At 54.8% G+C, this 13,848-nt stretch overlaps 2 protein-coding genes across 4 annotated transcripts in view; one reads left to right on the plus strand and one right to left on the minus strand.

Moving 5' to 3' along the window:
- The first annotated feature begins 410 nt into the window (after positions 1-410).
- ARAF (A-Raf proto-oncogene, serine/threonine kinase) lies at positions 411-11,044 on the plus strand. Of its 2 annotated transcripts, none has more exons than XM_070606475.1 (16): positions 411-548; positions 1,821-2,017; positions 2,183-2,286; positions 3,049-3,151; positions 3,242-3,396; positions 3,508-3,606; positions 5,289-5,430; positions 5,540-5,555; positions 5,634-5,779; positions 5,872-6,074; positions 7,814-7,990; positions 8,090-8,136; positions 8,675-8,793; positions 9,017-9,148; positions 10,150-10,284; positions 10,469-11,044. In XM_070606475.1, the coding sequence occupies exons 2-16, from the start codon at positions 1,922-1,924 to the stop codon at positions 10,601-10,603; spliced, it is 1,809 nt and encodes a 602-aa protein (XP_070462576.1). In that variant the 5' UTR covers positions 411-548; positions 1,821-1,921; the 3' UTR covers positions 10,604-11,044. The 2 variants fall into 2 exon arrangements, with proteins under 2 accessions (XP_070462576.1, XP_070462575.1); XM_070606474.1 differs by having other exon boundaries at positions 1,863-2,017.
- Positions 11,035-13,848, minus strand: part of SYN1 (synapsin I) — a 44,568-nt gene continuing 41,754 nt past the window's right edge. The window contains exons 12-13 of one of the 2 annotated variants that reach the window (XM_070606462.1): positions 13,179-13,770; positions 11,035-12,145 (exon numbers count right to left, since the gene is read on the minus strand). In XM_070606462.1, the coding sequence (XP_070462563.1) occupies positions 12,010-12,145; positions 13,179-13,770 (728 nt within the window). In that variant the 3' untranslated portion in view covers positions 11,035-12,009. The remainder of the gene's footprint in view (positions 12,146-13,178; positions 13,771-13,848) is intronic. The other variant, XM_070606463.1, reaches the window with a different exon arrangement.

Raw genomic sequence — 13,848 nt, forward strand, 5'->3', positions numbered from 1 at the left:
ACTAGAGACCTGCTGTTATCAAAGGCTATGACTACAGTCTTTTAGAATTGGAGAACGTGGCAGATATTTCGTCTGATTCCAACCCATTTCAAAGATGGTAAAACTGAGGCACAGGAAAATCCCAAATGGGTACGTAAGGCTCCAGGTCACTGGAGCACAAAGGGCGCTTAAGAATTCCCCGCCCAGATTCAGGAACCCCTAAAGTCAGCGCCAAGTGACCGATTAAAAAAACCCTGCTTTATTTCTCCAGGGCACGATTGAGGTTAAAGCCCGTGGCTCATAGGTTTTCTATCGACTGCGCCTGCGCGACTCAGGACGTGCGAATTTGCTCCAGACCCTGACGTTTCAGGCAGCCCCTCCTAATCCGGAACACGACCCACATTCCGCCGGTCCCGCCTTGACAGGCGTGACCCTAACCCAATAAGGATGGAGGGCTGAGTCCTGCGGAGCCAATGGCGAAAGCCCGAGGGGCGGTGGAGGCGGACTCTGCGAGGAAACAAGAAGACAGGCCCAAGATGGAGGCGGCGGCGGCCGTAGCGGCGTGACAGGTGAGGGCGGGCCTGGCAGGGTTAGGTTTTTGGAGCGACCGCCGGGCATGGGCAGGGAGCCGGTACCGAAAGCTCAGCTCCAGGATGGCTGCGCCTGGGCCCCGGCGCCCCCCGCCCGGAACCGGAGGAGTGGTTTGACCCGGGGCGAGACCATCCTCGACAGCGGGGGGGGGGGGGGGTAGACAGGAATAGAGGTGCAAGGCTGCGGGGGATGGTTTCGCCCGCCGCGTGTGGCAGCGCGCCTGCGCAGAGCTAGAAGGCCCTCGGTAGGCGGGGCCGGCCGAAAGGGGCTTGGGCTGTGGGGTGTCTTGCCCGTGTTCCCTTTTAACCTCCTTGAAGTGTCTGATGATGACTCCTTACCGGCAGCGGGGAGTGCGTGCAGGCGCTGCTCGCTACTCGCTTTCCTTAGTCTGGATCAATGTCTGACCCAGTGGGAGAATGTTTGAGGATTCCCCCATTACTCCTGCTTAACCCTCCCTCCCCAAGCCAGAAATGTCTGTGACCCCTTCATTAGTTGTCAGGGAGAATTTTGGAGGCCCCCTCCCCGACTCCCCGGCTTTAGCTCCATTGATCTCACCTCAGCAATGTCTGGTGATGCGCCATTACCTTCCTTTTCCCCATGACGATGTCTGGTGATCCCCATTATCCACTCTTCTCCCTGTTCCAGTTCCTGGTGACCCCTATTACATCTCCCTTCAGCATAGTGTCTGCTGAACCTCTATGAACTCCCTATCACAGTCTCATGACTCCCATTAGCCACCTACCACCATGTCTGTGAGCCCACCATCATTACAGCCCAGGGCTTGGGGATGCCCATAGTGCCCTTAAGAACACTGTGTAGTGCAATTCCCATTTCCCCCAAATTAAGGGCAATATCTGATGATCCTCGTTCCTTCGCCATCACCCAGTCTCTGACTCCTCCCTCACCAGTTTCTGGTAACCCCCCTTCTCCATTAAAAAGCCGGGACAGCCTGTTCATGTCCATTATGTACCTGACACGCCCCAGTGCAGTGTGTGCAGACTTCCCTGTTAGCCCCCAGCACAGAGATTTGTGTACTGCCTCTCATTGTGTTGTCCCCCACCCCCACTCCATCCTATGCAGTGGATCCGAGACCTTGGCACTTAACAGTGAGGCAAAACATGAGGGGCTGAGCAGAGGAGGAACTGGATCTGCTTCAAGGTGTTAACAGGATCCTTTGGGCTGTTGTGTGGAAATTAGGCTACAGGGAGCTCGGAGATTAAATTTGTTTTGTCCTCTGCCTTCGCTTCCAGGCTATGATTATTGGACCTCTGAATTCCTCCTCTGTCTTCTAGGAGCCCCATGGCACCTGCCCAGCCCCACCTCAGCCCATCTTGACAAAGTTCTAGGCTCCATGGAGTCACCACGGGGCCCCCCTGCCAACGGGGCCGAGCCATCCCGGGCAGTGGGGACCGTCAAAGTGTACCTGCCCAACAAGCAACGCACGGTGGTGAGTCTGATGGGAGCAAAATGACCAGTGGGCAGGGATGGGCCCAGTTGTAAATCTTGGGTCAGAAGGGTGACGCCGGCTGAGAGGAGGCCTTTGCAGAGGGATAGGAGAGTCGACTGGGGCCCCTGTTGGCCACTGACCCCCCCCATCTGCGCACACACACAGGTGACTGTCCGGGATGGCATGAGTGTCTACGATTCTCTAGACAAGGCCCTCAAGGTGCGAGGTCTCAATCAGGATTGCTGTGTGGTCTACCGGCTCATCAAGGGGTAAGTGTAGCATCCCCATCCCCCTGCTGGGTGGCCATCCGCCCATCCCTCCTCCCAGCCCCTCCTCAGAGTCATCTGACTCCTCCTTCGCTCTGTCCTGGAGTCTCCATTAGTCTTCTCTTCGTTCCGTGAATCTGTAAGTCATTACTTCATTAGTTCCTGGGCCTGGAAGGTCAGCAGCTCCTTCTCTCCTTGGCCCCCAGGTCCCGACTGTGCTCCATCACCTCCTCCTGGAGTTCATCTGTTTCATTCTTTGACTGCTTCGTCAGTTTCTCAGCTCTCTCCTTCCTCCGTTGCCCCATTCTCTGTCTGACGAGTTGGGCCTTGCTGACATTCCGTTTCTTCCTCTGTCCTGGGGCTCCTTCATTTTTTCACTCGGTTCATACATTGTTTCTTGTTTGTTGTTTCAGTGCCTCACCAGTGCTTTTCAGGGCCTGGTTTAGCACTTCTGAGATTTAGTTGTTTATTCACTGTCTCATTTTGCTCCTTGCCTTGTGATTAAGTGTATGGACTTTTCACACTGTCCTGCGACTCACAATCCCTTGTGGCCTTGGGCTAGTCACTTTATCCATCTGGGCCTCAGTTTCCCCATCTGTAAAATGAGGATAAGGATAGCAACTAGTTCCTAGAGTTGTTGTGATGAGAATTAAACAAGCCGATATTACTCCATGGATGGCAGGCTTGGAGGGGCTTTTAGGAGTTCCCTGCCCCCCCATGGCCCCCATCTACCCTCCCATTCATTCCCTTCCATGCCTCCTGCAGGCGAAAGACAGTTACTGCCTGGGACACGGCCATTGCCCCCCTGGATGGCGAGGAGCTCATCGTGGAGGTCCTCGAAGACGTCCCACTGACCATGCACAATTTTGTGAGTGCAGGGTGGATGGTGGGGGCAGACCACGGGCCTGGGGGGAGGGCCCTTGAGCGGGCCTCACGCTTCCCCGCTCTGTGGCAGCAGGTACGGAAGACATTCTTCAGCCTGGCATTCTGCGACTTCTGCCTTAAGTTTCTGTTCCATGGCTTCCGCTGCCAAACCTGTGGCTACAAGTTCCACCAGCATTGTTCCTCCAAGGTCCCCACAGTCTGTGTTGACATGAGTACCAACCGCCGACAGTGAGCCTGGGTTGGGATGTGTGGGGGATGGGGAGGACAGAGGCCCAGCCACAAGGCTCTTACAGGCAGCTGACCCATGTCCGCTTGCTCTACACCCTTAATGCCCTCAAGGTTCTACCACAGTGTCCAGGATTTGTCCGGAGGCTCCAGACAGCACGAGGCTCCCTCGAACCGCCCCCTGAATGAGCCGCTAACCCCTCAGGGTCCCAGGTAGGGATGCCTTAGCCAAAGGGCTACTGTCAGGAGAAAGATCTGGAGGCTCCTGTAGACCACAAGCCGTGGTTTATTCATTCGCTTACTTGACAAACATTTATTGAGTACCTACAAGTGCGAGTAAGGGCGTGGAGCTGTGGAACCTTGGGCAAGTGGCCTAATCTCTCTGGGCCTTAGTTTTTTCATCTGTAAAGAGGGGATAACGATACTTTTTGCCACATAGGCTTCCAGTGAGGGTTAGAGTTAAGACATGTCCAGTGCTTAGAACAGATCTGGTACAAAATAAGTCCTTCTTCTTAATTATAAATATATATATGAGCATCTAACTACTTTGTTAATCATTCTAGTATAACCATGCTCAAGCCTTTCCACTTTGAAATACATATTATTCTATCATAGATTCCCTTTTATTTCTCCTTTATGTTAAGCATTATAATACTATAGTATTTCTATATTAAAATATATTATTGTTCTAATACATCATAAGTTTATATAATATGTATTTATATGTCTATATTGTATATTTTATAATGTGTTTTTATATGGTATATTTGTTATGCTATCATGTTATATTTTTATATAATGTAGAACATCATATATTCTTATGTAATACAGTAGTCCCCGGTTATCCACAGGGGGGACGTTCCAAGACCCCCAGTGGATGCCTGAAACCACGGATAGTACCGAACCCTGTAGATACTATGTTCTTTCCTAACTAACAGGCTAACGGATGGGTTGGGTATACAGTGTGGGTACGCTGGACAAAGGGATGATTCACGTCCCGAGTGGGATGGAGCGGGACAGCGCAAGATTTCATTGCGCTGCTCAGAGCGGCACGCAGTTTAAAACTTATAAGTTGTTTATTTCTGGAATTTTCCATTTAATATTTTCGGACTGTGGTTGACTGCAGAAAACTGAAACCAGGGAAAGTGAAACCATGGATAAGGGGGGACTACTGTATAGAAAATAGTAAAGTTAGGGTATTGTGTTATTTTTAATTATGGGTATATGTGGGTTAATTACTTAGGAATTTCATTTTAGGATGGTGAAGGGAACATTAAGAAATGTTTTTGTAACGTTATTATATATAACATATATGTATAACATGTATGTATATGTATAACATATATAACATTATTGTAATATGTATATTTTGAAACATTGCCTTTTTAATATAGGTAATATGCTGTATATTATATAATACATAATATATTTGAATAGTACATTTAGTTATGAAATATCATATATTACTTTTTCCCCTGCTATCTGTGTGGCTCACTGTCCCTCCTTTAGGTCTTTGCTCAAATGTCACCCCCTCAGAGAAGCCTTTCCTGACATCGCCAGGGACACTATCTCCTTACGTTGCTTTATCTTTTTCTTTATTGCGCCTATCGCCATTGGACATATTAACTATTTGGTTTTTATTTCTCTCTCTCCCTCCTGGAACATCAGCCCCACGAGGGCAAGAATTTTTATTTGTTATGCCCTCAGTTTTATTTCCATTCCCTAGAATGGTATCTGGCGCATGGCAGGCACTCAATAAATGTTTCTGGAAGAAATGAATAATAGTAATGACAGTGGACGTTTCCTCTGTGTGAGCTAAACACACAGGGGCGAGGGGCGGCTTTACTGGGTCTCCCATTCATTCGACAGTGACTTCACAGCCTTTCCCCTGCCAGCTCCTGCACCCAGCACCGGGACCCTGAGCACTTCCCCTTCCCTGCCTCGGCCAACGCCCCCCTCCAGCGCATCCGTTCCACCTCCACCCCCAACGTCCATATGGTCAGCACCACAGCTCCCATGGACTCCAGCCTCATCCAGGTTGGTGTCGGGGGGCAGTCACCGGGGAGCACATTGCAGAGGGGAGAGCCATTCCTGTTGGCCTCCACGTCCTTTCTCTGACTGCCATCCCTCTTCTTCCATTGCCCAGAGTTTCAGCACCGATGGTGAGCCCCCCACTGCCTGCGCCCTGAGCCCACCCGCCACCCCACTTGCTTCCACTCACACCCTCTCCACAACCACAGCCGCTGGAGGTAGAAGTGGTGGTGATGGAGCCTCCCGGGGGAGCCCCAGCCCGGCCAGCGTGTCCTCGGGGAGGAAGTCCCCACATTCCAAGTCCCCATCGGAGCAGCGGGAGCGAAAGTCCTTGGCTGACGACAAGAAGAAAGTGGTAAGCTCCAGGGGGAACCTTTGGGGGGCACCACAGGCTGAGTGAGGAGGGATGTGGGCAGGCCCCTGAGATGCCACCCATGTGGCCCACAGAAGAATCTGGGGTACCGGGACTCAGGCTATTACTGGGAGGTGCCACCCAGCGAGGTGCAGCTGCTGAAGAGGATCGGGACAGGCTCATTTGGCACCGTGTTTCGCGGGCGGTGGCATGGTGATGTGGCCGTGAAGGTGCTCAAGGTGGCGCAACCCACAGCTGAGCAGGCCCAGGCCTTCAAGAACGAGATGCAGGTGCTCAGGTGAGATGCACGCGTGTGCGGACGAGGGCGGGGGTGGCGGGCACAGCCTCGGCGCCTCTCTGGGGCAAGGCCATGCTCAGGGCGCCTCCTGCACGTCGCCCGTGTTTGGGTTGCGTTATAGCCGTGATCGAGGTTGTTCCTCTCTGAAGGATGCCTTTTTCCCCTCTGGGGAATGGGTATGTGTAGAGGACCTCTGATGATGTTATTATTTGGGTTTGGGTTAATATTGATATTAATTAACGGCTCTGCCTCCAAAACATGGATCTTCTTGTTTGCCTGCTATGAAATGGGGGCGGCTGTAGGACATCATTAACGTCACCATGTGTCCTTGTGTGATTAGCCTAATGTCAGTTAACTGCACCACCAGGAAGGCTTGGTCCTTCCCCTCTGCTTGTGCTACGTCAGTAGTGTTACCTTTATTGTGTTGCATTCTTGTCATTAGTTGTAGTAATGCCATAATTTTAAGAGCAGTATTATTAACTATAATCAGAACCATAATTTAATCATTGTTGAATGAATGGTTGCTCTACTTAATGTATCATTAATGCTGTATTAATTCACGTATGCTGGGAGCCCTGGCTTTCCCATCTTGCTGCCCCACTTACTCCTGCTCCCGGGTGGCTGGCGTGGGCTTCCCCCCTTGACAGATGGGCACAATTAGGTTAGAGAGTTGATGTTGCCATGATTCCTTGTGCTGTTTTAATATTTATCCTCATAATGGATGCCACAGTAAGAAAACTTTTATTCTCTGTTCCTCTCTGAAATAGTGATGACTTGAGCACACTGTTAACTTGCAGTATGTGAAGGTTTTAGCCATAATCGGCCCGCTCTGAAGAATGATCGTGTGCTCTGTTAGCCGCTCTGACGTGAGCAAAATCGCAGAGTGTCATTGATGTTGTCTGCATTTGTGTTACCATTATGACTGTGGTTAATACTTTGTAAGGAATGAAGGTTTTCTTCTAAAGTAGGGCAGACGTGGTCATACATGACAGAGTTTCTGTGAGGTAAACCCAGGTCCCCAGTAGCGATAACAGCAAGGACAGTGAAATTTTCAGAGTGCTTATGTGTGTTAGGTGCTGTTCGAAGCACCTTACAGATTATTTACTCACTTACTCCTCCCCGCATTCCTATAAAGTAGCTAATATAATTATCATAGTTTTACAGTTGAGGAAATTGAGGCACAGAGAGGTCAAGTGTCCTCCCGAGGTTGCACAGTGACTACCTGGGAAGCCTAGATTGAACATAGGACCTAATTGAGTCCAAACCCCAAACTCTTTACCTCTAAGCCTCTCGTGGTGATTAATAGGATATAATTACATGTCATGGATGGTTTTACCCGGCATTTTATCAATATTATGCTGATATGTCAATGAAGAAGGGTGGCATTCCACTTTCTCATCTGTAAAATAATCATTGGCCCAGGGCGTGGTCAGAGTTAGAGGTGTGGCAGGTGTTAATGATTAAGACGCTGCTGGTCAGCGGGTGCGGGGCGGGGGGCAGGAATCCCTCACTCCCTCCTGCTTTTGGGAAGAAGCTCAGGACATAAGCCCCCAGCACGGAATCATAGTCCAGCAAACTGTGAAAACCAGAAACAAATTCATTGAATTTGGCCACAGTCTGGCCCTGAGCCTCGTGAAGGACAGGGTGGAAATGATGAAAGCGCCATTCGTGACGCTCAGAAAGTGAGTGACAGTTGCTGTTTTTCCTCCCTGCCCTGATACCGCCCTCCCTGGCTGCAGGAAGACGCGTCATGTCAACATCTTGCTGTTCATGGGCTTCATGACCCGGCCGGGCTTTGCCATCATCACACAGTGGTGCGAGGGCTCCAGCCTCTACCACCACCTGCACGTGGCGGACACACGCTTCGACATGGTCCAGCTCATCGACGTGGCCCGGCAGACCGCCCAGGGCATGGAGTGAGCCTTCCAGTCTGGTGCTGGGAGGGGGCTGGGGAATCTGGGGTAGGGTGACGAGGTAACCCCCGACCAATTTGCCATCTCCTTCCACCCCCACAGCTACCTTCATGCCAAGAACATCATCCATCGAGATCTCAAGTCTAACAGTATCTCCCTGTCCCTGTGCAGGGGCTGGGCTGGGGTGGGGGCGTCAAACAGGGTGAGGGCTTGGAGGGATGGCTTTTGTAGGGGGCTCTCTGGAGACAAACAGGGAGGGGCACGGGTGGCATGGCCCCTTGCCAGGTGGCAGAGCTGTGGCTGGTGAGGAGCCTTTAATAGGGGTCTCCTGGCGACCAGTCAGGGCTGTGGCTGGTTCAGGGGCTGTTCTTGGGGACTCTGGTCAGGGTCTGCAGAGCTGTGGTTATGGAGGGCAATACGGGGAGTTCCTGATCAGGGTCCCAGGCTTGGTGGGTGTGGGTGCCCTTAGAGGGGCTTCCTGGTCAGGAGTCACACGGGGGCCAAGTGTAGGGGGTGTTAATTGGAACTCTCCACCCAAGTCAAGGTTGTGGCTAGTTTGTGTGACATTGTGGGGCTTCTGGTCAGGGTTAGAGGCATGACCGGTGTGGAGGCATTAATGAGAGGCTCCCAGTCAGGATGAGAGGCGTGGCTATTGGGAGTCCCTGTAGTGGCCCTTGACCCCGGCGGACATCTTCCTACATGAGGGGCTCACGGTGAAGATCGGTGACTTCGGCCTGGCCACAGTGAAGACGAGGTGGAGCGGGGCCCAGCCCTTGGAGCAGCCCTCGGGCTCTGTGCTATGGATGGTGAGTTGGGCCAGGCCGGATCCGGGGCACGTAGGGACATGGGCTGCTGGGCTGAGACGTGGGGGGCTGAGTGGGGACAGGGTGCCTGTGTCAGGTGTGGGTGTCTGGACTACTCATGTTTCACCTCACGTGGGTGACACATGAGTTGTACCCAGTATGGCTAGTGGGATCTGGGACTGTGGGCCAGCCATTTGCTGACCTCCGTGGCCCCCCCTGCCTGAAGGCGGCCGAGGTGATCCGTATGCAGGACCCAAACCCCTACAGCTTCCAGTCGGATGTCTACGCCTATGGGGTTGTGCTCTATGAGCTCATGACCGGCTCACTGCCTTACAGCCACATTGGCAGCCGTGACCAGGTGAGCCCCACATCTTACCCGCAGTCTTGCAAGCTGAGGGATCTCCTCAGCCTCCAAACCCCAGATCGCCTTTGCACAGACCAAGAATGCCACATTCCCCCCAGAAACCCCCAGTTTTCTGGGCTGAGAACTCCCAGAACCCTGTGGGTCTCCTGTGTCCAGAATCCCCTCCTTCCTCCACATCCACAATCCTCTGGGTCCTCAAAGTCCAGAATCTCCTGAATCCCTTGTACCCAGAATCCCCCTAAGGCCCCAAATACCCAGAAGGCCTCTGGTCTCCTAGACGCATGCACTCCTCTGGCCCAGGTACCCAGAATCCCCCACCTCCCAAAAGCCCAGAATGCCATTCTCCCAGAAACGGAACACCTTCGTACTCCTGGAATACTCAGAGATGCCCGCAATCATTCAGGCCTTGGGTATCTGGCAGACTTTGGGGTCCTGGCACCCACAATGATCCAGGCTCCAGACTCTCACAGTTCTCCAGGTTCAAGGCCTGGAATCTCCCAGGCCCTCAGAAACCCAGGAACCTCTAGGCTCTGAATACCAGTAGTCTTTGGGCCCTGAGCACTGACAGTCCTACAGGCCACATGGACCCCTAGTCCTCAGGCCCCAGACGCCCATGGAAATACAAGCTCCTCAGGGCTAGACTTCTTTAGCTCCCTCCAGACTCAGACCTTCATGTTTCCCCCAGACTCAGTATTTTCCAGGCCCCTAAGCCCCCTAGAAACCTGTGCACCCATAATCCTGTGGGCCTCAGACACCTACAATCCTTGACTTCCCCCAAGCTTAAATCCCTGTGTTCTGCAAGCAGAGAATCCTTCCAAGTCCTCAGAGACCCAGAATCCTTGGATCCACAAGATACCCACAATCCTCTGGGTCCCAATATCCAGAATACCCCAGTTCCCCAAAAAGAAGCCTCCCAAATTCCTGGAGACCCAGAATTCCCTGGGCCTCCCAGCCCAGACCCCCAGCTCACCCTATTCCTGACCCACCACCCCCAGATTATCTTTATGGTGGGCCGTGGCTATCTGTCCCCGGACCTCAGCAAAATCTCCAGCAACTGCCCCAAGGCCATGCGGCGCCTGCTGTCTGACTGCCTCAAGTTCCAGCGGGAGGAGCGGCCCCTCTTCCCCCAGGTGGGCCGGGTAGGAGGGCTGGACCCCCGAGGAGGAGGAGGACTCTGAGGTGTGAATGTGAACCGTGCGTGATCAAAGCTCAGACAACGTGTGTGTGCACTTCCCCATTAGGCTGGGGGCTGGGGGTGTTGGGATGCCCACGCGGCTCTGGAACACCCCTCCCCTCACCCGCCCCCACCCCCAGATCCTGGCCACGATTGAGCTACTGCAGCGGTCACTCCCCAAGATCGAGCGGAGTGCGTCCGAACCCTCCTTGCACCGCACCCAGGCTGACGAGTTGCCTGCCTGCCTACTCAGCGCAGCCCGCCTTGTGCCTTAGGCCCCACCCCCAGCCACCGGGGAGCCAATCTCAGCCCGCCACGCCAAGGAGCCCTGCCCACCAACCAATCAATGTTCGTCTCTGCCCTGATACTGCCTCAGGATCCCCCGTCCCCGCCCTGGAGATGAGGGGGTCCCCATGAGCTTTGCCAGTTCCTCTGGAATTGGGGGATCCCCAAAGACCGAGAGCCCTGCCTTCTCCATAATTTGGTTTCCTCTTGGCTTTGGGGATACTTCTGAATTTGGGAGCTCCTTCATCTCCAATGGCTGGGATTCGTGGCAGGGATTCCATTCAGAACCTCTCTGGAATTTGTGCCTCATGTGCCTTCCACTGGATTTTGGGGTCCCCAGCACTCCGTGTGGATTTGGGGGTCCCCTGTGTCTCCCCCGCCATTCAAGGACTCCCCTCTTTCTTCACCAAGAAGCACAGAATTCTGCTGGGCCTTTGCTTGTTTATTTTGCTTCCCGACTCTCGTGGGATTCAGAGCCGCTGAGGGGTGAGGGTGAGTGAGTCCAGGCAGGGAGTGGAGGTTGGGGGGCGGTGCGGACCACACAAACAGCGCCACTGCACGCATCACCACAGGCGGCACGATGAACGAGGACCACATATGCCAAGCACGGCACGAGAGGAGGCCACGTCAGTCACAGACACAGACGTCACGGCAAAGGTGGGGAAGTGGGGGACCACTGGCCTTCCATGTGCAAAGGATTCTGGGAGGATGGGTGGATTTTGCATATTTAAAGACAGCTGTCGGAGGCAGAAAAGTGGGGTGGGGGTCCCTGGGGAACTGAGGGGTCCTAGCAGTGGGAGGAGCTCTCAGTGTGTTGAATGGGGTTGGGGGAGAGGTGAAGGGAAATCCTTGTGGGGCTGGGTGGTGGCATTTGAAGAGGTGGATCTCCAGAGATGGGAGAGCCATGGCAAGGGGCTCAGAGGTAGGGGTTTCTTAAAGATTTGGGAAATGTCGATGGATTACAAGGTGTGCTGGAGAGATTATGAGACCAGGAATAGGGCTTTCCAGGAGTTTTAGGGCTCCAGGAGGGGACTCAGTGGTGTTAGGGCCAGAAAAGGTTGCGTGGTGTTTGGGAGCTTCTGGGAAGGAAAATGCACTCTGGGGGGACCAGGAGTGGAAGTTTTCAGGAATTTGGAGAGTCTAAAACTGAGAAGTGGGTCTTGAGGTGACTGGGAGTGGGCTTCTAAAAGAACCTGGGAATTCTGAAGGTCAGAATTGGATTTAGGACCAGGAGTGAGCTTTCCCCAGGGACTCGGTCATTCTGAGGCATGAGAAGGAGGATCTTGGTGAGCCAGGAGAGGGCTTCTCAAGGGATTTGGAGATTCCAAAAGTGGGAAATGGATTCAGGGCCCAGAGAGGGGCTGCCCAGGGACCTGAGGGTTCTCAGGGTGGGGTGTCAGTCGGAGAAGAGGCTGGCGAAAGACTTCCTCAGGCTGCGGATGGTCTCAGCTTTCACCTCGTCCTGGCTAAGGCTGGGCCTGGGCGGGGCTGGCTCTGGAAGGTTGAAGGCATTGGTCAGAGACTGGGATTTGCTAGAGAGAGACAAGGTGGAGGTGTGGGAGGAAGGGGGGGAAGAGGAAGGGAGGAGGGGGAGAGAAACACAACGTTACCCCAGGCCCGGCCCAGCCCTGCCCCTCTGGTCCTGGGGCTGTGCCTGTGCCCCACCCCCCCACAGCAAGGGCCTGGGCTCTGATGGGTTCTCAGGTGGAATGGGGGAGCCTGGGGCCAGGAGGTGGGATCTGGGCCGGGCGGGAGGACTTGCATCCAGGGTGAAGTCTGAGATTACTGAGAGAGTCTTGGGCTGAATCTTCTCTTCAAACTCTAGGCTGGCCTGGGAGGAGTTTGATATAAAGGTGAAGACCTGGGCAGGGAGGTTTCTGGTCGGTCGAAGGGCAAGGAGTCCAGGAGGGAGCTGGGGGAGGGACTTGGACCAAGAACAGGCCGGGAGGGGCAAGTCTAAGGGGGAGCAGTTGAGTGGGAGAGGGAAGACTTTTGAGCTAAGGCGTGGGGAGGTCTGGAATGGAGCAGAAGTGGCAGAGAGGATGCTGTGATGATCTGGGAGGAGACAGATGGACCAGAAGGATTTGGGGAGGGACCAGAAAGGAGCCTGCAGGAAAAGTATGAGGACCGACTGGGAAGAGTGTGAAGTGACATAGGAGGACTATGAATTGGACCGGGAGGAGTCAGCTTGGGGAGGAGGAGGAGGAGTTCGGCAGGGAAGGCTCCCAGATGGGCTGGGAGGAGGATTCAGTGGGTGGGGAGGTAATGAAGGTGGGTCAACAGGGGGCCTGGGGTGGGCCCAGGGGGGCTGGACGAGGGGACTTTCCCAGGGCCTATTGGGAGGACTGTGATCTGAAAGTGGGGTTTCTCTGGGATTCTGGCACCAAATCTCTGGGATGGAGGCCAGGAGCCTCTGTGGACTGGGAGGGGTGCTAGCTTGGGGGAGGGGTTTTGAGACCCCTGGATAGGACCTGGTTGTGAGAAGCCTGGGAGCTGGGGCTGCCCTCCTGGTGCAGGAGCCCGTTTGTGAGCAGCAAGGCGAGGGCTACTGTGAAGTCCCCTTACTTGAGCTGGGGGTGCGGGGGTCCCCCGGCAGCAGCGGTGGCGGGTGGTGGCACATCCTGGCTGGGTTTCTGGGCCAGCTGTGGCTTGGTGGGACGTCCAGCGGGGCCTGGGCCGCTGGGCCGCGGCTGCTGCGTGGTGGGTGGCCCAGTGCGGGGCATGGGACCCGCCTGGCTGGCCTGGCGTGTGGGGCCGGCAGGGCCTGGGGGTTTCTGGGGTGGGCCCTGGCGCTGCTGACCACCGGGTGGAGCCCCTGAGGCCTTTGGCGGAGCCTGACCAGAGACGGAGGTCTGACGGGTAGCCTGTGGGGGGCCTGCCTGGCGCTGGGGAGAAGGGGAGGCAGGTGGGCGGGCTGCAGGCGGTGCCCCGGGTCCTCCCGCCACTGGCCGGGATTGGCGGCCTTGACCCTGGCTCAGCGGCGGGGCCTGGGTTGCAGGCTGCTGGGGCGCTGATGTGGGACTTGGTAGGCGCTGGGGCAGGGGGCTGCCAGCTGGGGGTCCAAGGCCCGAAAGGTGCTGCTGTCCCTGCGGGGCTGGGCGCTGCTGCAACGGGGGTCCCTGGCGTTGGGGGCCTGGGCCCGGCTGTGGAGGGCCACCTGAGGGACAGAGAGAAAGAGTGCACATGTGAGAGTGAGCAAGTGAGAGGTGAGGGGCTGCCAGGACAGTAGGGGCCC

The sequence above is a fragment of the Equus przewalskii genome, chromosome X (assembly GCF_037783145.1).
Source record: "Equus przewalskii isolate Varuska chromosome X, EquPr2, whole genome shotgun sequence".
NCBI classification, from domain to species: Eukaryota; Metazoa; Chordata; class Mammalia; order Perissodactyla; family Equidae; genus Equus; species Equus przewalskii.

Excerpts from the sequence above, each read along its gene's own strand:
- ARAF (XM_070606475.1), top strand. The coding sequence starts at position 1,922 with ATGGAGTCACCACGGGGCCCCCCTGCCAACGGGGCCGAGCCATCCCGG. Across the intron at positions 3,397-3,507 it reads ATGAGTACCAACCGCCGACA|GTTCTACCACAGTGTCCAGG; the intron begins GTGAGCCTGGGT and ends AATGCCCTCAAG. Across the intron at positions 9,149-10,149 it reads ACATTGGCAGCCGTGACCAG|ATTATCTTTATGGTGGGCCG; the intron begins GTGAGCCCCACA and ends CACCACCCCCAG.